The sequence below is a fragment of the Capsella rubella genome, unplaced genomic scaffold, assembly GCF_000375325.1.
Source record: "Capsella rubella cultivar Monte Gargano unplaced genomic scaffold, Caprub1_0 scaffold_4, whole genome shotgun sequence".
Lineage (NCBI taxonomy): Eukaryota > Viridiplantae > Streptophyta > Magnoliopsida > Brassicales > Brassicaceae > Capsella > Capsella rubella.
The window spans coordinates 11,549,804-11,575,365 of NW_006238920.1; the positions used below are offsets into that span (position 1 = coordinate 11,549,804).

Sequence of the window (25,562 nt, forward strand, 5' to 3'; positions counted from 1 at the left end):
TAAAATATAAGGTGAGTAACAAATGCTCATAATTTTGTATTACTTTGTTTAGATCTTATTCAGTTCTATATTTTCCAAATATACTTTTCGTTTATTTTTAATGTTTACAATGTACACAAAATATGTTTTATACTAATTTTGCGATCGCATTCAATTTTGTTTGTGCGTTAGTTATTTTGTTTAAAACATAAGATTAATATTATTTTGTAATACACATAATGAATATAAACATATTATTTTGTTTTAAAATTATTTTCAAAACATATATTAACACTTATACACATATATAACTTAATATAATTTTTAATTAATATTTTATGTATAACCCACACATCGCGTGGGCAACTTTCTAGTTTGTAATATAAAAGAAAATTTGTAGATAAGATATAGTGCCGAGACACATCTCAGGTATGTGTTGATGTGCTCTTTGGGGTTGGTTTGGTGGCTTAGGCTTTGTCTTTATCATATCACTCTTTTCTCCACACAAATCTGCATATTTTATGTTATATTCTCTTGGATTTTGAGTAAACCTTCCGATATGTTTTGAATTTTCGGATCAGAGATTCGGATATGGTTAGTTCTACATTAATTTAACTATTTATATGTGTTGGTATTGTACGTAAAACTCAAAATTTATGAATTACTAGTACGTATTTTCATGGTAGTTTTTGAAAAATGTTTTAGTAGCTTTGTATTAAAGATTATTTCCGGTTAAATTTTTTTTTTCTTAAAGATGTTTGTAAAATATTTATATCAAATAATTTCCCATGTTGATATTTTCCACCTCGTTGTTGTTGTTTTTATTCTTACTAGGACTTTTTTCTGTATATGAAAATGAGAAAACTGCAACAAAAAAAGAAAAAAGAAAAAAAAAGACAGTGATCTTTTGATGAGTGTCTAACTAAAACAAAACATATGTTTTTCTATAGAAGTAATTCACTCTGTTCTTCTTCTGCACGTTCGTTAACGTTAACGTCAACGTATAAACTTACGGTCAAACTTGTACAATTCTTGGTTTGATTATAAAAATAAAAGTAAACTATGGATGATTTCTTTTGTCTATGGACCAATGGTAATCTCTCTTTAAAAGTTAGCTCCGTAATTATGACTTTTAAAAGTTCCCGATGGTAAGCAAACTTACAGTAACTTTGAAAATGTAATATATATATATATAGATCGACGAATTCTAGATTACCATAAATTTTCAGGCTAATTTTCGACGAGCGTAGTATTTCCGACGACTATAAAATTTCTGACTAATTTCCGAAAACCGTTAAAATTCGGACTAATTTACGGAGACTATAGAATTTCCGACGAAATTACGAAGACCGTAGAATTTCAGACAAATTTCCGACGATCGTAGAATTTTCAACAAATTTCCGACTGCCATATAATTGCCGAAAAATTTCCGACGACCATAAAAAATTTCAATTATATTTATTTATTTTAAAAATAATTAATTAAAAATTATCGAAAATTCGCTGAAAATTTCTGAAGAATTTCTAACGAGTTTGGTTTTAACTTTATATATATATATACTATCGACCACTTGTTTTATTCTGAAAATAAAAAATACAAAAATACGAATAATATAAGTTTCGATGAAGTTACAACGAAATCCAACGACCACAAAATTTCCGACCAAATAATTTGACAAATTTCCGACTAATTTTCATTCATCGGAAATTAGTAGAAAAATAGTTGGAAATTTGCCGGAGGTCGGAAATCGCTATGTTTTCTTGTAGTGATATGCAGTAGTCAACTTATTCCTTTTTTATGTGTATCATCATATTCAACTAATTATATCAAATAATCTAAGTATCTCTCAGAAAATAATAAAAAGTTGAGTATGTCAGAGCTTAATCTAGGTTTTGATTTGATATAAGTTGTGATATACATTATGCTACTTCTTGAATATTTATTGAAGATTAGTTGCAACACTTGAATTTTTTTGTAACAAAAGCAATAATTCAATATGTATACATAATATTTACACCAACACAAAGCATGGGAGCAAAGCTATATATATCTGATCAAATAATATTGAATTATAATTACTAGTTCTAGAATGATATAAGAATTAATAAAATTAAGAAATATGTTTGGCAATGGCGAAGGATGAGAAAACAGATAAAACAGCGAGACATATGAAAGAAAAGAGAAGGAGACTGGCCGATGCGTATCCTCTGTTGAAGAAAGTGTCTACAGGATCAGTCGAATCCAATGCGACTAATGCTAGAAATGTGTCTTTCAAATCTTTGCTCACTCCAAATCCAGCCGCTGAGCCCGTCGCCACTAGATATGATGTTACCTTGTCACCGTAAAAATCGAGTTGATAATTAAAAGGGTTTTTGATTCCTGTGGCAAATTCGGAGATTGTGAAGAACAGTTGTACGACTGCGTAAACTAGTCCAATGGCCGCAGCTGAAAGCATGTATCTTCAAGAAGGCCAAAAAACAAAACAAAAATAAACGTTTTAGTGAAAAAAAGAGAGAGAGTTATTACAAGATGAATTCAGATAACAAGTTTATCAAAAATAAAACAAATTACTTTAGTTTATAGCTTATGCCTTTCCTTAACCAACTCTATTATGTATAAATACACAAAAGGAAAATAAAAGCGAAGAGGTTTGTAAGAAATAGGTACCGTACCTATAGGCATAAACATCTTTGAAATGAAATTTCACTGCGCTTCCTTGAGATACAATGGTGACACTGTTGGTGCTGAGGATGATGAGCGCTATAACAAGGAACACACCTGTTAGAACCCTTAGAAGAAGGAGTAATACCTTCAACGAAACAGGTGGTGGCGACGGAGGTGGTGGTGCCATACAATTGATAACTAAGTACGTTGATCAAGGTGGTGTATGATGATGATCTTCTTAAAATAGGTTTCAAAAAGTATAAGATGATGAAGATAAAAAAGCCTGAGATGTTCGAATACAATACAAAAGGAATATTGCCAAATAAATGGAATTTATAATCAAAAATTGCTAGAGAGATAAGAGTTGACTTTTGTTGCTCTCTCTATGGCATGGGACCAAGTAATGACGGTAATTGTCAAACAAACAAAATTATATACCAAAGTTTATTGTTGAAGTCGTGCTGAAACTGGATTACCACGTCTAGCTTAATTGACGTATAAAATGTGATCAATATATGTTTTCCTAGAATATTTTTCATATAAAACCTCAGCAGACCTTAATTTAAGTTGAAAGAAGCTTGCGAGTTGCGAGGATATATAAACTAAGCTCAGTCCTTGATAAGCTGCTAGGCTGATAATTCTGTATATATTATTCTTTTTCATTTTTTCTATGTGCAATAATTATTCTTTAATGAAAAAAAGAAAAGTATATGCAATATTAATCATTTACGAAAAAAACAAAAGAGAGTTTGACTACGGGACGAAGGGATTCTTATAACACGGCGTCCAATTTAGCGATCAACGTTCACATTCACTACTAGTTTTACATCGCTGGTTTCAAAGAGTTTGGAGTCGAGTTATACAATTTCTCAATTGTTAACGAATTGAGAAATTTGCACACGGAAGGTTTGGTCAACGAAGACTGAAAACGTTGAGTAAGCTCCTAAAGATATATCAAAGATTCGATGGTGATTGTGAAGACACAATTATAACAATTTAAGGATAAGGATTACTACCTTGGATGGAATAGGTGCATCGTTGTTGTGCCTTGCTAATTATGTAAATTGTAATTTTTATGTACCTTTTTAAAAATAAAACGGAGAATATATATAAGTGGGAATATTGAAGATAATACTAGTTGTTAATTAATCAACCAAATATATCACGTTGACTAGAAATATAGGAGTTGATGTTTTGTTTTTGATGTCAACGTCAAATGTTTTTATTTTTCTTTCTTTTTTCCTACAAAATTCGTAAAACGCTATAATTTTTGCCTTAAGAGTCGTGAATCGTGATGGACTCGACCACTGCGTATAACTTAAAACTGAATTATGTAAATACAACGTTTTTCGAATTAAGGTGTAATGGATGGTGGTGTGTCTACATATTATTATTCATTGATGGTGGATGTTATTGGCTAGTGGCTACACACGTTTACAGAAACAGTAATACAAATAATAACCTTGCGAGCTATGTAACCATAATAAATATTTTGGTAACGTGACCAAAGAATCTTAAAAAGCATAAAATTTTATTGAATTCCACGTTTGGTGGGAGGGAGAACCATGAATTTAGAATGAAGGAAGCATTGCATATGTAGGGGTTACAATGATATATGTGTGTTTCTTATGAGACTTGAATTGGTCGCTTGGAAAGAGCAAGGGATGAGAAAACGGATAAAACGGCAAGAGACACGAAAGCCAAGAGAAGAAGACTGGCCGCTGCGTATCCTTTACTGAAGAACTCATCCACAGGATCGGTCGAATCAAACGATATAAATGCTAGAAATGTGTCTTTCAAATCTTTGCTCACTCCAAATCCAGCCGCCGAACCCGTTGCAAGTAAATATGACATTATCTGTCCAAATTTTCACAAAAACATTAACAACATTTCTTTTTTGATTCTAATCAATGCGTATGACCACTCTCATAGTGAATACAACTTAGCTATATATATACTAGAGATATAAAATGGACCAAGTTAAGATCTTATCTACAAACATGAGCTGTTATGACTTTTGTTTACATAAAGTAAACTACCTTATCACCGTAGAAATCGAACTGATAGTTAAGAGGATGTGTAGTCCCGGTGGCGAATTGGGAGATTGTCAAGAACAGTTGTACAAGGGCGTATAGTAGTCCGATGACCGCCGCAGAGAGCATGTATCTTTATATACAGTTAACCAAAAAAAAAAGTAAAAAAGAGTTTGTAAAATTTCCATTTTTTTTGCCAGTAGTAAAAGTTTCCTTTTTATATGTTAAAGAAAAAGGAATTGTCACAAGATCCAAAACTGATTCCGAATATAAAAACACATGTAAAGAAAAGAAACATCATTGGATTTAATATTTACCTATAAGCATACACATCGTTAAAACGCAATTTTATAGACGTTCTTGAAATCTCGAGGGTGACGGTGTTGGTGCTGATGAGGATCACCGTTATGAGGAGTAAAGCTGCCGTCAAAACCCTAAGGAGGAGGAGTACTGTCCTCAACGTAACCGACGGCGGTGAAGGAGGTGGTGGAGCCATATATATTAATTTTCCCGTTAATAACAAGTTTCACTTTGAAGATTATAAAGATGAAGATGATTAAGGTTGAGATGTTCGATTGTAATGGTGACTTATTTATAGCCAAAAATATTACGTTGACTCGAGATTGAAGAGTTGATTTTTGTTAAAGTCAATGCCAAACAAAATAATATGGATTACAATCTTTAACTCTATAATATATGCACAGATTGTATTCTTCAAGTCGTGCTGTAACTTGCTGGAACTCAATCAGCACTTCTAACTTAGTTTTAAAAATGGTATAGTCTTTTATAATTTTGAACCAGATTTTTTTTCTTAGTCAACCAAATTTCACGGCTAAGCTCGTAGTTCCACTAGAACAAGACTAGCCATTGGTACTATCTTTATTAGACCGTAGTAAAAAGATGTGCGATTAGGGTAACTTGATATGCATATGATCAAACTCATTAGATTTCTAGTTACAAAACTCGAGTTAGACACCTAGTAGAGATAATTGAAAGCGTGTTTTTCCCATCTAAATATGGACTTTAATTTTAGTCGTCTATCATATTTAGGTGCAGTCATTATGTAATAAGAGTTGACTTTAAGTCGGCTACATACATGTATGCCAGCCCACTGGTTTAAAATGAAGTCCCAAAAGAAGAGGTTCCTGTAACATTGCGTACAAGTTTTTGCAATCAAAGAAAGCTCTTCCAATTTTTTTCCTGTAATTTCATATAGTCAACGAAGACTGGAAAGATATGAGTCAACTCCTAATTAGAATCGTAGCCACATGCGTCGCCGCTTCCAGCGCCTACTTAACTTCTTCGCACAATATTTCTGGTTGTCTTGATTTTTCAAGTAAAGATTTACATAATTGAAAATTATCATATATTTTTTTTTATAACTTTTGTTTCATGCATCCGTAAAAATACTCTGATTCTAAGATTTTTTTTTTTTTTTTTTTTGCTAAAGCATTTTCTAAGATTTGAAAACCTACACTAGCTAGAAACGACCAACATTGTTTACAACCATGGCCATCTGAAAACCTTATTCTAAGATTTGTACGGGACTATACATATAAACATTTACAACCATCAATTTAATTTAACAATATCTTGGATTTGATCCAACTTAAAAGCATCTAAAGAAGCTTAAATAGAGCTTGGGAAAAAGCTTAAACAGACCAAGTCTATGAAAAAATCTAACATGATTACATGAAGGGAGAGTTTCAGTTTAGGCTTAACTGCTTAAGTACTCTACCTCACTTGCATGCATGGGCGTTAATAAATCCGTCTATTCGTGCCATACTAATATCTATACTTTGAATTTTTAATAAATATAGTAAAAAAAAGAAAAGGGAACTCAGATAGCCGCTGGCAGGAGAACCGGACGAAATACGACGAATAGTGGCGGCATGTTGGCTGTTAATGCCATGGCTGTGCTGGCCGGCGAGGAATATTGCGGATATGGTAGCAACAAAGCCTTCAAAATACACTTAAAATTTAAAACCCGTCTTAATTTGGGGGGTCGTCGTCTGTCGGGGTTTCTCTTTTTGAAGAACAACATTTTAGTGGCCAAAAGAGAAATACCTTTTTGATCGAATGGTTTGTGTGATTACATGAACGTGAGAGTGAATAGAGAGTGGTGTGGTACTGTGGTTGCACGGTGCATGTTTAGCCCCATGCGAAACGATGCGTTTAAATGAATGTTGAGCTCCCTACGGACCATACCTCTACGTAGTGTCACTCTAAATCTAATGCCTTGTTGTTGTTTTTTTTGGTTTGTTACACTTTCTTCACCTCTTTGATTAAAAACATTATATGATTTTCTCACCTTAATAAAAAATATTATTATTTATGTGATTTAGCTTTTATTAGACGTGAAAATGAATTTAATGATTTTTTTGGGACAAAAGATATCTTAATAAGTTATAACTGAAAACTGCCCCAAAAAAGGTTTTCTCAGAAAAACACCATGCTGTCCGGAATTTATACAACATAACGTCGTGTCGTTTTCGAATGTCAGAAGCCGCAGATCCAAACTGTTTACTTTTCCTCTACGAGAAAGCAAAGGTGTGAGATTCGTTGACTCACACAAGACCGGAGAACGAAGCTATGTCAGAGACCGCCGTTTCAATCGACTGGGACCGAGCTAATTCGGAGGATGAAGAAGAAAATTACGATGATGACGAAGAAGACTATTCGTCTCCGGCGCAATCATCTCCGCGGCCACCACCGTCGGCGAATTTCGAGAAAGATCGACACTTGGTGTATTTGGAGATGATGTACGAGTTGCTTCCGTACCATTACCAATCTCAGGAGATCAACCGTCTCACCTTAGCTCACTTTATAATCTCGGGTCTTCACTTTCTCGGCGCAAGAGATCGTGTTAGTCTCTCTGATCTTCAACTATCAATATTCAATTTTGTGAACTTCATCTGCAAAGTTTTGTGTTTTTTTTTTCTTATTTAATTTCGTTGGTGAAGATTGACAAAGATGTGGTTGCAAAGTGGGTTTTGTCCTTCCAGGCCCTGCCTAGTAACAGAGTTTCACTAAAAGATGGTATCTTTCTCGAATTTATCCACAAGCATGTTTATGAGCAAGTTCTAAGTTAGCATGTGATCAGTGAATGAGTTTTTGTTCTTTACTTTGTTTCTGCAGGAGAATTTTATGGTTTCTTTGGTTCAAGGAGTTCTCAGTTTCCCAAAGATGAGAATGAGGTAACAAATAACAAGTCTATATTTTTTTAATGCTTTCCACATTACAAGATGTAGTTTTGATTGTCTTTGTTTTGCATCTGTGGAACAGGATTTTTTAACTCACAACAGTAGTCACCTGGCAAGCACTTACTGTGCATTGGCCATTCTGAAGGTCACTGGACATGATCTCTCGACCATTGACTCTGACTCATTATTGTTGTCCATGAAAAACCTCCAACAGGATGATGGAAGGTATTAGTTTTTCAAGCTTAAAAAGCACAATGCTTTTGTAACTCCATAAATTTATAACTTATTTGCTTAGTTCGAAGTCTTTTGAGCTGGTAATCTTTCCTTACTTGCCTCTGAAAAACTCCGGGAACCTTTGTTTGCAATATTCTCATTTACAAGGTGCAACAAGTTTGGCTACTATTGTGCAATGGGGTCTAAATTTGGTTATTCGTTTTGCTACAGCTTCATGCCTATCCATATTGGAGGTGAAACAGATCTTCGATTTGTATATTGTGCTGGTAAGGAGTAGCTACATAAGAGGATTTAATGTCTTTATATTTGGGGTAGAGGATCATTTTTGTTTCTTATTTGTGTATCAGCTGCAGTTTGTTACATGCTGGATAATTGGAGTGGAATGGACAAGGAGAAGGCTAAGAACTACATATTAAACTGTCAGGTTTATTTCTGTTCTTATAGTTGCTTTGTCTTTTCTTCCATTGTTATTTGTTAATTTCTGTGTGAAGAAGACATTCTTGTGAAACCTTCTTTTTGCAGTCATATGATGGTGGTTTTGGATTGATCCCTGGTTCTGAATCTCATGGTGAGTTGAAAACAATTCTTATACAATTTTACGGTTGATTTTTTCGATGTGCAGTCCAACTACGTAGCACATATGTGAATGGGCTAGAAATTGTTACTGAATTGGTCTTGGAGCACACTGTAAATAACTAAGCTGTTTCATTTAGGTTTCTACTTCAATGGCTACACAAAGAAAAAACCTTAACTATATTCTTATGTTGTGAGGCGTTGGGGTTTACTTGTCCCCTCGTGTATGATGCTTACCTATGTTCTGCAACTTAGTTATGCAGGTGGTGCTACTTACTGTGCTGTTGCGTCCCTTCGGTTGATGGGATTTATCGGAGTTGATCTACTGTCAAGTGATTCATCCAGTTCAGTCATAGACCCTTCATTGCTCCTCAACTGGTGCCTACAGGTACTGCTTCATATAATCTGTCTAATTGACCTGATAATATTAGCTTTGTTTTGTAATGATCCTGAGTTATCTGATGGTTTTCCTTACCTTGCCTATAGAGACAAGCCAATGATGGTGGGTTTCAAGGTAGGACTAACAAGCCGAGTGACACATGCTATGCATTTTGGTTAGTCCCCTCAAGTCCTCAACCTTAACTGTCACTGGTTCTAAACTGTTCTCATCCACTTATAACGCATATATTTGTAGGATTGGAGCTGTCCTTAGACTCATAGGAGGCGATGCATTGATTGACAAAATTGCTCTGCGGAATTTTTTACTGAAATGTCAGTCCAAGGTAACTCTTCTTCTACGTCTCATATATCTCAGTTGAAACTAAGCTTATAGTTATTTAGCATTAATACTGATAGCAGCCTATGGAGCCAATAGGATAATAGTTTGGTACATTGTCTTTACTCATGTGTTTACAATTTCATTCATCATCTATTACTGGTGATAACAATGTGATTAACGTCGCCATTGCTCTTGCATGCTTGTGTGTCCAGTATGGTGGATTCAGTAAATTCCCGGGACAGTTACCGGACCTGTATCATTCATACTACGGTTACACTGCTTTTAGCCTCTTGGAGGAACCGAGCTTAAGCCCTCTGTGTCCAGAGCTAGGGTTACCTCTTTTTGCAGCCTCTGGAATTTGATGTTTAGATTGCCTCAAAAGTCACATTCTTGATTCTTCTATCACCACATTGTAACATTTTACTCTGTTTCAGCAGTTAATTCATGTTGGAATATTTAGTTATTGATTATTGGCTCTCAATATGGTAATTTTAATCTAACGAAAATCAAATTTCATAGTTGAGTATGATTTTATTTAATTTCTTAGAATTAGACATAGGAAACAAAGGATCAAAATATTAAAAAATCATAAATCTGTAGAAATGTGTGATTTGGCAAAGAAACAAAAAGACAATTTAGAAGAGACATAGTTTTTGCAGTTTCACTCTTGTGAACAAGTGAGTGGTGTTGTTGACGCCACTTGGATGAAAAGCATCAGACACAAACTGCAAAAATTGGGACAAAATACTAAAGGGAAAGAGATTCCCCACTTGGTCCTTCGCGAGTCTTGTCTCTATTCACAAATCGTCTTATTCCAATTTACCGGTCGATGTTCAAAGTTTCATTGCCGTAAAAAAGAAAGAATTATTCTTACTATGGTGGCGTTTCGAAGCAGCTGATCTCGAATATATCAAATTTTAGATTAGTAATATTTAATCTCTTTCACTTTTTTTTTTCTTTCTCTTCACGTGTTATGTTTACCTTTCTAACTCCATATTCGATACAAAATATTAAAGCTCGTTCAGAACTAATCCCTTTTTAAAAGTGAAAAAGTCGGTTTAGGATAAGAGGTGCTCAGTTCATGCATCTTTAAATGTCAACCACAACACAACAATAGTAGTGGTAAACTATGCTATATAAAAGAACATAGAATCCAAAGCCAATCTTCTTTATTCGAATGAGTTGACTGAAATTACACAAGTTTGGCTTAAACAAATTCTCTCTATCAATCGAAAAATTTACAACCGGTTAATCCGATGACAAACCAAAAACATTCAGACCAAAAAAAATGTTGATGTTTAATGACAATGATATTAAATCAGACCAAAAAGCCGGTTTAATTCTACTTTGGTTTCTGTCTCAAAGACCTCATCTTCTTGATTGAACAAATCCGATTTCTTGAACTGTGTTTTGCCAATTTGTAGCCCTTTGAGCTCACTCGGTTTCAGCAATCTCCATAGCTTTCTTCTTGTAAAGCTTCTCCTCTGCGTCTCTTAAGAACTTGAATCTCGACAATGGCGAAGATGACGACGATGATGGTGAATGTGATGATGACAATGGCGATGATCTCACTAGCCTATTAAACTCAGCATCAGACGAAGTCTCGAAGAAGCTCGAGATCTCTTCTTTTCTACTACCATTACAAGACTCCGTTAGTAATGGAGTTAAAGGAGGCGTGAACAAGGAAGGAGAAGCACGAGGAGTAAGATATGGAGGAGTGATGACACCACTTTCCATATTAAGAAACAAATCATTCAAACTCTTTCCTTTTGTGGAAACCACATCTTCAGATTCCATTTCCTCCACTGTCTCCTCCATGATTGTGAACAGAAACCTCGGCACGAGCCCTGGACCACACACATTCCCAAACCCATCATCATGAGGAAGAGACTGCTGTTCGGTTTCAATGGGCTTAGGGTGTGAGAAGGGAGAAGGAGATGAAGAAGAAGAAGAAGGGTTTGTTGTGCTACTGCAACAGAAGATGAAGAGAAGCTCTCTGGTTCCAGGGGTAGAATAGTCATTCCGAAAATCAGGTCTCGTCGTCGACCTCTTCTTGCACCAGAGCAAGTAATAGAGCTCAGCGAGAAGAGCTAATAGCAAACAACCAAAGACTATGCTTAGAGCAAGTCCAACACTGCTCAAAGATCTCATCCTTCTTCTTCTTCAAGATAAGATTCACATCTCTTACTCGTCATTAAACCCCAAACACAAAGAGAAGGCCTTGTTTTCTAGATTCGACCCAAATGTGAAATGTGGAAGGAACAGAAACTATGGAGGCTTTGTCTAGATATGATTCGTGGAAAAGAAGAGAAAGGGTTTTTGCAGAAACGAAACTTAGATTTGAGTTGGGGATGAAAGAAGAGCGGAGAATGTGGAAATAAATAATTTCCTAAAATAGGTGTGTTTATATAGCTAGCCAAGTGTGGAAGTGAAACTCACTCATATTTTAGAATCAATAAAAATGCACAAGTGAATACGAAGTTTCACCCTTCAATGAAAGACTCTAGTTAGTAGTTACCACATTAAAAAAAACAACATATTTTTAAAAAAATCTATATTATGACTGTACCATTGATGATCATGAATGAATCAAACTACAAGCATCATTTTGGATATGGCAAAGAATAGTTCTACCGACAACTCCATAACGAACAAATCTATTGGTACCATAAAAGCTACGAAAGACGACTCACTATCGAGTTATAACTCAAGACGAAGGAGACATACACTTTTGAAAATTTCAGTTTCTCTAGTTAACTTAAAAGTTAAAACTTCTTTTCATCTTCAAATAGTTTCCCCTTCAAAACATCAAACATGGATAGGCCCTTTAAGGCCTCAACCCATGTGATGTGACGCATATATATGCAGAGTAACTTTATATGTGAAGTTGAAACTGACTAAAACACAATTAGCAATTAATAAATAAAAACATAAATGAAGTAGAGTGAGATAAGATTTGTTTGTTTTGCGGTTCTCTTCATTCATGTTTGATTGATATCAAGGTCAGAGTCAGAAGAAGATGATTAGTCCACCAAATCGAAGTGTCAGTGACTCAACCTCAATTATATAGTTTCGTGTTGTCATGCATCAACAATATTACCTAGCCTCTTCCATCAACCAATCATACGTTTTTTAATGTTTTCTGTGGTATGCTAGTAGCATTGATATTATTGATATCCCATTTTGTGTGTTTGTTTTCGTCATATACCACTTGATTAATTCTTTTCATCACTTTATGTTCTCGACTTCGTGGATTGAAGCAATTATTCTTTGATTTCCAATGCATCAAAATCGATATATTTACTTTAGATTTGTTTTACTATTTTCATCCCTAAATAGACCTTCCAACATTTTTGCAAGCTCTGTTGTTCTATTCATAAGTATGAATTTCGATGTGTTTGTAGATGCATTTGGATGTGATGAAGAACCTAACCAAATTTTCATCACATTTGTCTTTGAGATTTTCACATATGATTTTCGAGCTAGTGTGAGTATAAGATGAGTATATGGACTGATCAACGGGTCATCAGGTCGAGTATAATAGCCAGCAATGGTAAGCCACTTTGCAACATCTCTCATGCATATTTTAAGCATTAGTTTTGCGAACAATAGTTTGAAAAAAGTCTTGTTAATGTCAAACTTTTTTTTTTTAAAGAAATGAAGTTTTAGCTAGTTTACATTCATAAAAGAGAAGAAGCATGGGTTTGGACTCTTCCAATATTATTTAGAAAAGGTGGCGAAATGGCTAATTCAGGATTAACATGGTGAAGACAAGCACATGAATGATATAAAAATCATGTGACTTGTTAAATGCATTTTGGATTCTAAAGGTAGACCTAAGAAATTTTTATCCAAGAAATTCACAACTTTTTTGTTTTTTTTTTTGTTTTTTTTTTTTTGTCTTGTGTAAAAATTAAAACGTTTACACGCTATATTTAAATTATGATAGAAAAGAACGAATGATTTAAGTCATAATCAAATCTTTATCCAATCACAAAAAGTTTGACTGCACATCAAATTTTGCAAATTACAAAAGTTCAGTTATCGTGATTACATTATATTCAACAAAACCATTATTAACAATCCATGCATCCCACATGTCATACTACTTTGAGATTTGCATTTCCTTTAAAACACGCCACAAAATAAAATTAACAAACTAATATTTTCTTTCTATAACTTCAATTAAGACACACAAATTTAACCAAATAAAAAAATTAGAACCACTTTAGTTCCCCACTCATATGATTTTATTAGTGTATATTGTGAATCACAATGATATGATATGTTAATAATTGAATTAAAAACAAATACGCATATATTAAAAAAAAATCTTAATTATCCATCTACCTTAAAATCTACGGACCGCGGCGTCTTACAAATAATACAGCTTGGTCTTATACAAAATCCCGATAATACCCTCTTATACGTACGTGTTCATTACCCAACCCATGCTTTTTTCTTTTCTTACGTGTGTATGACTAGACACGTAGGTCCCACTCTGCACCAAGACAACTCTTTTAACCTAAAAACAAAAAATAAAACATATTTTTAAATTTTCCTTTTTTTTTTTCTTTTTTTAAGAGTTCTTCTTTCTTCTTCATATATATCTTTTCGTTTCTTCTTCCTTTTTTCTCCCCGGAGAAAAATCTTATTGTTTCCTCTGTTCGGTTGGGCACAGCTATTGTTTGGAATCCGGAACGTTGGAGGAGGATAGCTAAGAAATGGGAATTCTCAACGACGACGCCGTTTTAGTCGAACCTGGAAAACTCTCCGGCGATCCCACCATCGTTACCGTCAATTGTCCTGATGAATCCGGTTTAGGTTCTACTCTCTGTAGAATCATCCTCGAATTCGGTCTCTCCATTACCCGAGCAGGTCTCTTTCTTCTTTTTGACTTATGTTTTGACTTCGTTCGTTATCCTCTCTTTTTCTCGTTGGGGGAGAATTTGGAATATACTCTGTTGTTTGTCGTTTTACCTTTACGAATATTCTTATTTATGTTCCAGACTTGGAGATTCAAAATTCTGTTTTTTTTGTTCTTAATTATGGGGGGGGGGGGGATAATTAATTCGAATTTACTGATGAGATTCTGATGATTTGCAGATTTTTCAACGGATGGGAGATGGTGCTATATAGTGTTTTGGGTTACTCCTGATAACAGCTCTCCTAAGATTGATTGGAACAGTTTAAAGAATCGTCTTTTATCTGCTTGTCCTTCTTGCCTCGGATCTTTCTACTTATCTCTTCAATCCAATGTCTCTAAGCCTCCTTCCCTTTATCTTCTCAAGTTCTTTTGCCGTGACAGGAAAGGCTTGCTTCATGGTATGTGATTGTTGTTTTCCTGTATGCAAAGTTTTGTCCTTTCGTCTGATTTTTTAAAGATGGTTGATTAGAATTTTGTGCTCTTGTTTTGGTGGTTTGTAGATGTTACTAAAGTTCTGACTGAGCTAGAGTTTACGATCCAAAGAGTTAAAGTCATGACAACACCAGACGGAAGAGTTTTGGATATGTTTTTCATCACTGATGCAATGTGAGTTTTTTAAATCTCATTCTGATGTTTTAATGTGAGAAGAAACGTTAGCATTGTGGTTTTCTAATAATATTCTTGTTGTCTTTATATATATAACAGGGATCTGCTGCATACTAGACAGAGGCAAACCGAAACGTGTGATCATCTAACGGCTGTGTTTGGTGAGCATGGTGTGAGCTGTGAGCTTGAATTGGCTGGTCCTGAGTTAGAAAGCATGCAACGGTTCTCTTCACTTCCACCTCTGGCTGCTGATGAGCTGTTTGGCCCAGATGGGTCTGATATTCGCGGCTCTAATTCCAACAAAGCTGTTCTTACGGTTGATAATCACCTGAGCCCTGCTCATACGTTGCTTCAGATTCATTGTGTTGATCAAAAGGGGCTCTTCTATGATATCCTCAGGACGTCCAAAGACTGCGATGTCCATGTAAGTAAAGACCTTTGTCTATCAACCTTAAGAGAGAACCTATACCTTGCCACTATTCTGTTTCTAGAAATTATGACTTCTATAGGCCTGTTCCTTGGATTTGGTTGAAAGATTCGTCGAACTCAAGTACTACTTGTTTCTTTATCCAGATTGCATACGGTAGATTCTCCTCAAAGGTTAAAGGCTACCGGAATTTGGACTTGTTTGTTCGAGGTACTGATGGGAAGAAGATAGCGGACCCAAAACATCAAGCCAACTTCTGTGCTCGACTTAAGGAGGAAATGGCGTGTCCTTTGCGAGTGATAATCGTGAACCGGGGACCAGATTCTGAGCTATTAGTAGCCAACCCTGTGGAACTATCTGGAAAAGGAAGGCCGCGAGTTTTCTATGATGTCACCCTCGCGTTGAAGTCACTTGGAATCTGCATTTTCTCCGTTAGTATATCAAGTCACAATATTTTTCTAAGCTTTTAAGCTGTTATTTTGTTCTAATTTGAAATTGTGTTTTCTTGTAGGCTGAGATTGGGAGGCATTCGACTTTAGACCGACAATGGGAAGTTTATAGATTTCTTTTGGATGAGAGTCGTGAATTGCCGCTGGCTAGTCTTCGTGCGAGAAATCAGATAGTGGATAGAGTCACAAAGACACTTATGGGTTGGTGAAAGTTAATCTGAGACAGTGGAAGAGAGCTTTCATGAACATTATTCTACTCGAGGGGCCAAAGATTTCTGAGTCTTCGCCTGCAGCTTCGGGTCAATGATGGGATTGCGATTTGGAGTTTGTGTGGAGCTAATGGTGTTGTAAAGCTTTTGAAAGTGTAAAAGGATAATAGCGCACTTGCAATGAATGCTTGTAAACTTAGTTTGCAAAAATTTAATCGAATCTTGCGACCTTTGAGCTTTGACAAGGTGGTCAATACAAGCACATGGAGTCACAGTGTGTGTTGAATGTGCGAGACTGGACCTGAGCCACGTTCGAAACGTAGACTTGCACATGAAGGTAGGGGTTATACACATACGATGGAAATAATATGGTGATTAGACAAGTCGTATATAAAATCTAGATTAGTTTTGTGGAGGCTACTACTGCCACGAAATTTGTAAGGTCTTCTGGTCTAGTTGCTATCAATAAAGAGAAGTACCAATCTAAAGTATTTGTTCTAATCCATTATTTAATCATACTTCAAATTTGTTTATTTTATATGGTCAATTTATATATACTACATCTAATCTAATACTAGTAATCCTGTATGAATGATGAATTGAAAAAAATTGACTGAGTTGAAGAAGTGAGAAAAATCGCCAATTAATTCATTGACAAATTCATAATTATGGAAACTGAGATTTAACGAATTAACAGTTTTTAAAAAATAAAGAAAAAGAAAAACAGAACGCGTTAATCGAAGCGGTAGGGTTAAATTCGTCGTTTCGTAATCCTCCGGTGTGGCTCCATCGGCGGCTAAAAGTAAATAATCCAGAGGTCCCATCACTACGGAAGCTGTGACTCTCCTCCTTCGATATCTTTAGGTTTTGGAAATTCATAGGCGAGAGCCGAGGAAGATGACGACATTAACCACCGGGAAACATTCTCCGGCTACCGGAAAAGAAGAAGGCGAGCTCTCCGCCTCCGACGAAGAAGTATTGTTCTCTCCCTAACAAAACTCTATTATATCTCTTTTAACTCTATAATTTCTATATTCTCCTATAGAATCTGGTTTCTGTTTTCTCTCGATTTGCGTCTTTTTGAGATCTGCCTCTGGGTTCGCTTCTTCTCGAACTTGTATGGGTTTATAGATTTTAGCCTATGCTTCTTGAGCTTATTTCTTAATGATCATTAGATTTTATAGCTTTCGTGTTGCATTTATTGTGTCAATCCACTGTTTCTAAATGTTTTTTTTTTTGATCAGTCAATCTCAAATTTTTTTCTTTCTCAGGTACAGCCAATGGAAACAAGCACGAGAGTTCCTCTTACGGAACATGTATCAGTTCCTTCAGCTAACACAAATATCCAAAGGCGTCAAGCTGGTAAATATATTAGCTCTTAACTTCATCTGAAACTCTGTATCTACGTGTGTTTTGGATTGGTATTTACTCTATGGGAGCTTCTGATGCTTCACCATATTTCTAGAATACAGGATATTGTAGATGTACACATACTTTAATCAGTATCAAACTATTAGAGCAGATAGTTAGTGCCCATTGGAAATGAATGTACAACACTACCAATGTGTTCTCTGCGGTGCATTTATCACGTGTGAAGCATGAAATCTCCTGCCTTTGGAATTTCAATGTAGAGGAAATTTCAAGTCGTTTGAAATCTCTTCTTAATGGAAGTTGACTATGAAACAAACTCATTGGTTTTTTTTTTTTTTTTTCTAACTCGTCAGGAAATGGTGGATATATGATTAAACCTTCTGGTGATGCTACACCCTCAAAGCTGACCCACCCTGGAGGCCGTATATTTGAGAAGAAGCAAGCTATTGCTGCCATTCATGGGAAGAAATTTCCTGCAAGGGCCAACGACAGCAACCTCGTGATAAACTTCTCAAATGATGATAGTGGTAGTGAATCTGATGGTAAAGGAAGGACACAGACATCAAAGATTCAACCAAAGGGAACCATGTCTGGGAATGGAAAACCATCTACATTTTCACAAGCAAAATTGAAAGGACCAAGACAAACATTGTCAACTAGCACCTTTAGTCATGCTGCAACGTCCAAATTTTCTAACCTTTCATCTGCTAAGGAAATGAAATCCGTTAAAAATATTCATACCTTTGTAAGGACGGTTAACAAAGATACTCGGCGTCCTGAACAGATTGTGGATCCCAATAGCAACAAACTTCAAGATTTAAAGCAGCAGATTGCGCTTCGGGAAAGTGAGCTGAAACTTAAGGCTGTGCAGCCAAAGAAGGATGTTGTTAACCCAAAAAGCAGTCCAGCAAGGAGAGTCAATATTATTGCTGATGATACTAAACAGCTAGAACCAAACGAACCTGCCAAGAAGCGCTTAAAAATTAGTGGAATCGACCCAAGTCAGCCTGTTATTGAATGTCGAGTGCCAGCATCTGCTGCTGCACCAATGAATGCGCCAGATATCCGTAAAAGTCTACTGCCAGGTGATTCTAAAAGGCAACCATTGAATATGCTACTGGCTGTTTCACTTAAACTCTATCTTGGATCAAAAATTAAGTGTTTAAACTTTTTCCCACATCTGATATCACCGGACTCTGATGTTATTTGCAGGCGTCAATGCAAATCCTATTAGCAAACACCTCGGAAGTAACAGTGATGAGATTGTTCCACCTATTATTTCTCAGCATACTGTAGAAGGAAATACAAGCTCAAGTGCCTTACAAAGAAGCACTGTACGTGTCACCATGGTTTTGTGTTTTATCCTTAATTAGAATTGAAAAATTCATCTCTAAGATTATTTTACCAGGCTACTTTCGGGCCAGGATTTTTCTTTATTTAAGCGTATTTATTTTTATTGCAGGGTAAGGAAAATCATTACGAAGGTGGAAGAGAACTGGAAAGAATGAAAACTGTTGATGGGAGCATGTCAAATGATCAGTTACTTAAAATAATCAATGGAAATCATCAGGTTTTTTCTAGATCCTTATATAATGACTTGGAGGCGGCTAGTAGAATTTTGTGATCCTTACTTTCTTTCTCTCTTTTTTTTTCCCCTGCTCTTAATTAGCCTTGTTTAAATAATTCTGGTCTCTGGAACATCCCGGGAAATACAACAGCTCCTGGACATAGTCAACTGGATATGCTATCTTTGACGAACCTAGAGGAATCGCTTGACAAAGAGTTGGAGGAAGCACAAGAACGTAAACGCCGTTGTGAAATTGAAGAAATGAATGCTCTTAAGGTTTATAGAAAGGCACAGAGATCTTTGATTGAAGCAAACGCCAGATGTGCAGAACTTTACAGTAAGAGAGAAATTTTATCTACTCATTATGGATCTCTCATTGTCCACGACTCCAGATTGTTATGGCCTTCTATACATGGTGATAATCCTAAAACTGGGTTTCACTTCTTGAATAATAGTACTGGAAACATTGATTTGGCAACCAAAACAGACATCGTTCAGCATAGTCAGCTAGAAAGAAACCACAGATATGACAGTGAATATGGTGTCAGTCATCCTCCACCTCATTCCCGTAGTGGATATAATTTGGGTTTAGAACCATGCAGCGATCTTGGTGCTAGTACCTCTGATGGCCTGCCTTGCAGTAACAAGCAAACTGTAAGTAGACTATGCTCCCCGTCAAGTGATGCAAACATTTTGCCAGAGGACGAGTCATTTCCAGTTTACCATGAATCTACCGAGGGGAACCTTGGACATCAAACGAAAAATTTTGCTCAAACAGTAGGTAATCAGAATGCTTTGCTTCTCGAAGCATCATTAAGATCCAAATTGTTTGAGCGTCTAGGCATGAGGGCAGAATCTAGAGGTGGCACATGTTTCAATGGAGAGACGGTAATAGATAGAGGGGATGAAAGTGATGTTGCAAGTGAACGAACCCACAGAGATGACAGTAGTCCTTTCTGTGGAAAAAATCAGCAAAATGATTCTCGAGGTAAGGAGTTTATCATAAGAGATTGGCATTTTGCTTAGTTATTTTATGAATTGTTCAAAAGGGAAAAAATAGCATGGTCGTTTTGCAACCTGATTTTACATTAAGTGGCTACTCTTGGAGATGATTTAGCCACGCTGCAGATAGAAAATGCATGAACTGTCGCCATATTAGCTGATTCGTGATTGAGTTCCCAAGCATTGTCCGAGATGGCTGAACCAACGTGTGGCCCTGATGTGCTCACTTACCTTTTTATTTTCAGTAAGACGTCTTCCTGTTTTCAATTTCAGAGCCAGGTGCCAATAAACTGCAAGGAATTCCCTCCAAAGCATCAGTTGAACGGAGCTCAAATGAGGAAAATTCACTAAATGTTCAGTCATCTATAGATATGGAGTCCCACATGTTTTCACCAGAGACTGACCTTTTATCGTCTGTAGCTTTGTCAGGTCCTTTATTTCGGAGCACAGTCTATCATCTGAAAGTCCCAGGGTCTTCAATTACTTCTCTGGGACCAGAATATACACTTCAAAATAAGTCATATAGCCTATACAGTGATAAAAGACAATGTAGGAGCTTGACTGAAACTACAGTATATGAGAAAAATATTGGCTTCTACGCCTGTAATTTGAAGGTGGACCCTTCTTGGCCTCTCTGCATGTACGAGTTACGGGGAAGGTGTAATAACGATGAATGCTCTTGGCAACATTTCAAGGATTTCTCTGATGACAGTTTACATCAAAGTCTACATGATCCTCCTGGTACGGCAGAAAATGTGTGTTTAAGTGTTCTAGAATGTCTTTGCTAATTGATCGGTTTGCTAATTGATCGCTGTTGCAGATGGTAGAGTTAGGTCAAACTCACATCCGAAGAATCATAATTCTTCCAAAGGATCCCAGATTTTGGACACGGTGTTTTCACCAACTTACCTTGTCTCCTTGGATACGATGAAGGCTGACTCGTGGTCTTATGAGTCCGTTCTGGCTCAAAGACATGGGCAAATGTGGTGGAAGCACTTTAGTACCTGCCTAGCCTCATCGAATTCACTTTACAGAAATGCGCCTGCAAAGGAAAATGAAGGTCGAATTGAGGTCCTAGGAAATTCAAGAACGTACTCATCATACTTCAGGATTGAGCATAGCTTGATGGTTTGTCTTTGTTTTCTCTTTCTTTTAAGTTTTGACCTTTAATTTTGCTATATCTTGCTGCAGATCTGACCATTGTTTTATTCTTTTGTTGATGTTGTTACTACCATCATGCACTGACGTGGTTGGTGCATTCGTAGAATATCCTTAAACAAGGTCCAGACGCTGCTGTTGAACCCGTGGAAATGGCTCTTATTATTTTCTTTCGGGCAGTTGACCAGTCAGAAGGCTTGATCCAGGCAATGTTGTTTGATTCCTGTTAATCTTGTTTTATATCAAATTTAGCTCTCGTTCTAATTCTAGTGACACATATTTCAGGCCCTTTCTGTGCTCTCACAATGTCTTGAAAGTGACCCAACTTCTGAGATTCTTTGGACTGTTTATCTCCTGATTTACCATGCATATGAAGGGTCAGATGGGAAACTTATGTTTCCTTATGGGGTATGTTATCGCCTGCTACGTTATTGCCTGCATGTTATGATTGATTGTTTGTGTATGTTTGCATATATTCATATATATAATCCAACTTGGTGTTTCTCATAATGTTTTACAGTTTTCATACTTCTGTACAGATATCTTGGCATATTATTATCTTTTCAGTTCATTGGCCAGTTACTAGTTAATTTTGTATCTTCAGTTCTTTACTATAGACTTTGATGCTTTATAATCTTTCTTTTTGGTTTATATGGGATAACTTTTCAACTCTTCAGGTCAAACACAGTAGCAGATCATACGTAATTTGGCTTATGTACATCAACAGTCAAGGAAAACTTGATGATCAGTTAATTGCATATGAGGCTGCCCTCTCGGAACTTTGCAACCACGCATCTGGGTCTATTGATAAGAATCATGCCAGCGCTTCCATATTAGATATTTTGTTGCAGATGTTCAACCTTTTGTGCATTTCTGGGAATGTTTCTAAGGCAATACAGAGGATATCCAAGCTTCAGGCTCCAGCAGCAGTTTCTGATGACCCTGACTTTTCACTGATGTCTCACATTCTCACATGCTTAACATATTCTGACAAATGTGTGTTCTGGGTTTGTTGTGTGTACTTAGTTATTTACAGGAAGCTGCCTGACTCTATTGTCCAACGACTTGAAATGGAGAAAGAACTACTTCAAATAGAATGGCCTTCTGTTAAACTGGATGGTGATCTGAAGCAAATGGCGTTCAGACTATTTGATATAGGGATGCGTTCCGTAGAATCTTGTACCAACAATGGGTTGTCGGAAAATGGAATAGAAAACCGACCTGCTGGGCTATTTTCTCTGAACTACGCCTTGTTTATGATTGCAGTAAATGAGTTGGAAAGCTGTAGGAACATTTTGAAGGCGTCTGTTAATCTCTACCCAACTTGCTTGGAGCTGAAATTGTTAGCACTTAGGATGCAATCGAACAAGTTAAAGAATATGTTTTCGTCTGGGTATGAAGTGCTTCTCAAGCAGGAAGCAATAGAGGCATCATGCATACAATGTATGTGGAATCAGTATGTTGAATATGTTTTGCAAGGAGGAAGCTACAACATGGCAAGAGAACTCATGTCTCGTTGGTACGTGTCAGTATGGGATATATTGCCCCGTAAGGATAAGATAGTATTGGCTAATGAAGAATCTTTATCAGATCTAAATGTTGCATCAAGTCAGGTGGATGTGATGTTTGGATATCTTAATCTATCTCTCCATAATCTACTGCAGAGTAACTGGACCGAGGCTTGCTCAGCCATTGACCAAGCACTAAAAGCTACAGCTCCTGAGCATTTTATGCACTGTCTTAGAGAGCATGCTCGGTTTCAGCTAATCAACGAATTGCAAGCAAGGGGTGAATTTTCGATCAACTTACAATTGAGATTACTCAACTCTTACTTGGATCGAGCAAATTCTTTACCTGTAAAAGAGCCACTGTCTTGGAAATTCATCAGCAACAGTGGGGAGAAACCGAGAGTCAGGAAGCTAGTTACTAACCTTCTGGCTCCAGTTTCATCTGAACACTTAGTGGTGAATGTTGTTCTTGAAGCATGGCATGGACCATCTCTTGTACCCGAGAAGCTAAATAAACAAAAGGAACTGGTGGATTTTGTGGAAACAATATTAGGGTTGGTTCCATGCAATTACCCGCTGGCTTTGTCCGTAAGTAAGCTGTTAAGGAAAGAAGAGAAACATTCAGACTCTGGTTCCTCCTCGGGTATTCATTTCTGGGCGGGTCTGAATTTGGTGAGTACAATATCTTGTGCCATCCCAATAGCTCCAGAGTATATCTGGGTGGAGGCTGGAGAAATAGTGAGCAATATCAATGGTTTCAGGAAGAGAGCTGAGAGATTCTTGAAGAAAGCTTTGTGTGTATATCCAATGTCAGTGAAGTTATGGAGATGTTACAGGAGTTTATGCAGAAGTATAGAAGAGAGAAGAGGTATTGAGATCGAAGAAGCAGCCGGAAAGAAAGGAATCACTCTTGATTGATAGTTTGAAAGTACAAGTCTTTGGGTTTGTCCCCTAAATATATAGCAGCAGTAAGAGTCAGTATATTAGTAAAAAGGGGTTCTTTTTGGTAAAGAAACTGGAAATATAGGGGGAGTTATTGGGAGAATGATTTTTAAAGATTTTTAGAGTTTAAGATTCCATTGTTATTGGTTTATAGATTCTTAGATTCCTAATAAAATCTCTTGTTATTGGTGTATGTATTTTGTAATTCTATTTAAAATCCTTTGTTATTCAAAAAGTTGAGTATTTATTGATTTTCCAATTCTATCAAATTCTAGTGTTATTGGTTTAATGATTCCTTACATATTTAGTCATTAAAAACAACTTTCAAAATACTGCAATTCTCACAAGTATTTATAGAATCTATCATATGAAGAATCTATTAAACTCTAGAAATCTGGGTAAACATTATTTTAGAATCCACAAAATTTTTTGAGAATCTTAAAATCTCTAAACTTTAGAAATCCATAAACTCTTTTAAAATCATCCTCCCAATAACCCCCCATAGTCTCAAAAAGAGGGTAAGTGAATAAGAATTCTACGTTTAACATTTCTTCTGTTGTTTTATTTTTTCAGTCTCTTTATATGTAAAAACTTACTTGAAAGTTGTGTTTTTTTTCTTCTTCTGGAATCTGAATATTGTAGGTTTTTAATGGGAAAGTTAAACAAATGCATTTCAAAATTATAGAAAGTCTATCAGCCAGAAGGTAGATCAGCTGCGTTGAAAAATTAATTTGGTTCTGTTGCACAAAATAATAATTTAACTTCAACATTTGAATAGTTTAATATATTAACAAGTATGAGTATGATTTAGTACCGTTTTTAATCTATCTTGACCCTCATTTAAGGTTTTGTCTCGTGTTTGATTAGACCTTGTATCCTTACAAAGTACCACTACACCTAGGCCGGTCACTTAGATATACAAACTTTGTATGTATAAAAAAGGTTATAAATCCATTCGGCAAGCAATGAAACAACTACGGACCAGCCAAAATAAAGTTCTCAAGAACCAATCAGAAAAGTCAACAAGAAAACACCAAAAGAGTAGAAAAGAAATTCATAAAAACCTCTCTAGCTACTTAGCTAGTAGAAAAAACCAAGCACTTTGCCCCCAACATTTTTCCTCCTTGCTTCTTCGTGGTCCATGATTCCAGCTGATGTTGTCAGGACAATGTACCCAAACTGCTCAATTTGGTACATACACTTTGTCAGATCCCATAATGATCACACACAATACGACATGAATTGAATTGGTCACAGTGATTATTCAAGAAACATCAATAATTAAGAAGGAATCCTTAGTTTCCTTTTACCAAAAAAAAAAAAAAAAGGTTAGTTTTATACCTGTCTTGAAGGGAGTAATTTGGCAGTCCAGCCTTCGATTTCCTTGACGCCAACATCAAAACGAGGACTAATAACGCCACATTTGTTAAGCCTTCCATTAAGCTCAACCACAATCTTACCGGATCTATGATCATCCACATATTCAAACTCTGCAATGTAACCTATAAAACAAATACAAAGGGAACAAATTAGTGTGTTTTAAAGTCAAAACTGAACAGCTTAGCTATAGCACATAGTTTCACAAAACCATATGATTTTCATCAAACAACAAGAAGCTCAAATAAGCGCATTAAGACAATTTAATGTACCATGTTTTTGCATCACAGTGAGAAACTTAATGATCACTTTGGAAGAGGGTCTTATCATGACTTGGCGTTTCCCTCGTTTCTCTGCATTACACATGCTCTTAAGAGAATCATTTAAGACGCTAGCCCTCACCATTGTCGCTGCTTCTACACACATCAATATAACAATTTCCTCATTAAGAGCCATGACATGTGACATCAAAAAATCATATACGTATGGTGTTGAATACAAATACAGACATTGGACCTGCCGATTTCTGTTTCAAGTCTATTACGTACAGAATATTCAAAACGTTAGAACAAAAACTTACCAAAGTTACGCAAAGAGTAGGACGAATATAATAGC

General features: G+C 36.1%; 7 protein-coding genes across 10 annotated transcripts; 3 read left to right on the forward strand and 4 right to left on the reverse strand.

The window, feature by feature from the left end:
- Positions 1-2,008: 2,008 nt before the first annotated feature.
- Positions 2,009-2,921, reverse strand: LOC17889238 (CASP-like protein 4D2). Its single transcript, XM_006293329.2, has 2 exons — positions 2,652-2,921; positions 2,009-2,438 (listed from the first exon to the last, which is right to left on the reverse strand). Exons 1-2 carry the CDS (start codon positions 2,828-2,830, stop codon positions 2,090-2,092), a joined length of 528 nt encoding a protein of 175 aa, XP_006293391.1. The 5' UTR covers positions 2,831-2,921; the 3' UTR covers positions 2,009-2,089.
- Positions 2,922-4,078: 1,157 nt separating this feature from the next.
- On the reverse strand, positions 4,079-5,222 carry LOC17888886 (CASP-like protein 4D1). The gene is made up of 3 exons (XM_006295022.2): positions 4,994-5,222; positions 4,683-4,809; positions 4,079-4,500 (listed from the first exon to the last, which is right to left on the reverse strand). The coding sequence occupies exons 1-3, from the start codon at positions 5,170-5,172 to the stop codon at positions 4,270-4,272; spliced, it is 537 nt and encodes a 178-aa protein (XP_006295084.1). The 5' UTR covers positions 5,173-5,222; the 3' UTR covers positions 4,079-4,269.
- Positions 5,223-7,200: 1,978 nt separating this feature from the next.
- LOC17889481 (geranylgeranyl transferase type-1 subunit beta) lies at positions 7,201-9,893 on the forward strand. The gene is made up of 11 exons (XM_006295964.2): positions 7,201-7,541; positions 7,640-7,715; positions 7,815-7,873; positions 7,962-8,104; positions 8,324-8,379; positions 8,461-8,537; positions 8,636-8,681; positions 8,950-9,074; positions 9,173-9,240; positions 9,321-9,408; positions 9,617-9,893. Exons 1-11 carry the CDS (start codon positions 7,269-7,271, stop codon positions 9,764-9,766), a joined length of 1,161 nt encoding a protein of 386 aa, XP_006296026.1. The 5' UTR covers positions 7,201-7,268; the 3' UTR covers positions 9,767-9,893.
- A 660-nt stretch (positions 9,894-10,553) lies between these two features.
- On the reverse strand, positions 10,554-11,853 carry LOC17888730. The gene has a single exon (XM_006295757.2). The coding sequence runs from the start codon at positions 11,553-11,555 to the stop codon at positions 10,839-10,841; it is 717 nt and encodes a 238-aa protein (XP_006295819.1). The 5' UTR covers positions 11,556-11,853; the 3' UTR covers positions 10,554-10,838.
- Positions 11,854-13,993: 2,140 nt separating this feature from the next.
- Positions 13,994-16,513, forward strand: LOC17888651 (ACT domain-containing protein ACR9). Its single transcript, XM_006294250.2, has 6 exons — positions 13,994-14,282; positions 14,511-14,729; positions 14,832-14,937; positions 15,037-15,361; positions 15,511-15,795; positions 15,876-16,513. The coding sequence occupies exons 1-6, from the start codon at positions 14,129-14,131 to the stop codon at positions 16,020-16,022; spliced, it is 1,236 nt and encodes a 411-aa protein (XP_006294312.1). The 5' UTR covers positions 13,994-14,128; the 3' UTR covers positions 16,023-16,513.
- A 227-nt stretch (positions 16,514-16,740) lies between these two features.
- On the forward strand, positions 16,741-23,655 carry LOC17889715. Of its 3 annotated transcripts, XM_023783630.1 has the most exons (12): positions 16,741-16,997; positions 17,294-17,384; positions 17,747-18,478; positions 18,606-18,727; positions 18,856-18,963; positions 19,063-19,948; positions 20,236-20,703; positions 20,783-21,090; positions 21,228-21,326; positions 21,406-21,528; positions 21,798-22,639; positions 22,785-22,877. In XM_023783630.1, coding segments are annotated over exons 1-12 (3,858 nt in total). In that variant the 5' UTR covers positions 16,741-16,919; the 3' UTR covers positions 22,786-22,877. The 3 variants fall into 3 exon arrangements, with proteins under 3 accessions (XP_023639398.1, XP_023639396.1, XP_023639397.1); XM_023783628.1 differs by having other exon boundaries at positions 16,749-16,997; positions 21,798-23,655; XM_023783629.1 differs by having other exon boundaries at positions 16,749-16,997; positions 20,383-20,703; positions 21,798-23,655.
- A 904-nt stretch (positions 23,656-24,559) lies between these two features.
- Positions 24,560-25,560, reverse strand: LOC17889015 (40S ribosomal protein S15a). Of its 2 annotated transcripts, XM_023784975.1 has the most exons (4): positions 25,528-25,560; positions 25,220-25,363; positions 24,912-25,072; positions 24,560-24,749 (listed from the first exon to the last, which is right to left on the reverse strand). In XM_023784975.1, the coding sequence occupies exons 2-4, from the start codon at positions 25,350-25,352 to the stop codon at positions 24,651-24,653; spliced, it is 393 nt and encodes a 130-aa protein (XP_023640743.1). In that variant the 5' UTR covers positions 25,353-25,363; positions 25,528-25,560; the 3' UTR covers positions 24,560-24,650. The 2 variants fall into 2 exon arrangements, with proteins under 2 accessions (XP_023640743.1, XP_006295517.1); XM_006295455.2 differs by lacking the exon at positions 25,528-25,560 and having other exon boundaries at positions 25,220-25,373.
- Positions 25,561-25,562: the final 2 nt, after the last annotated feature.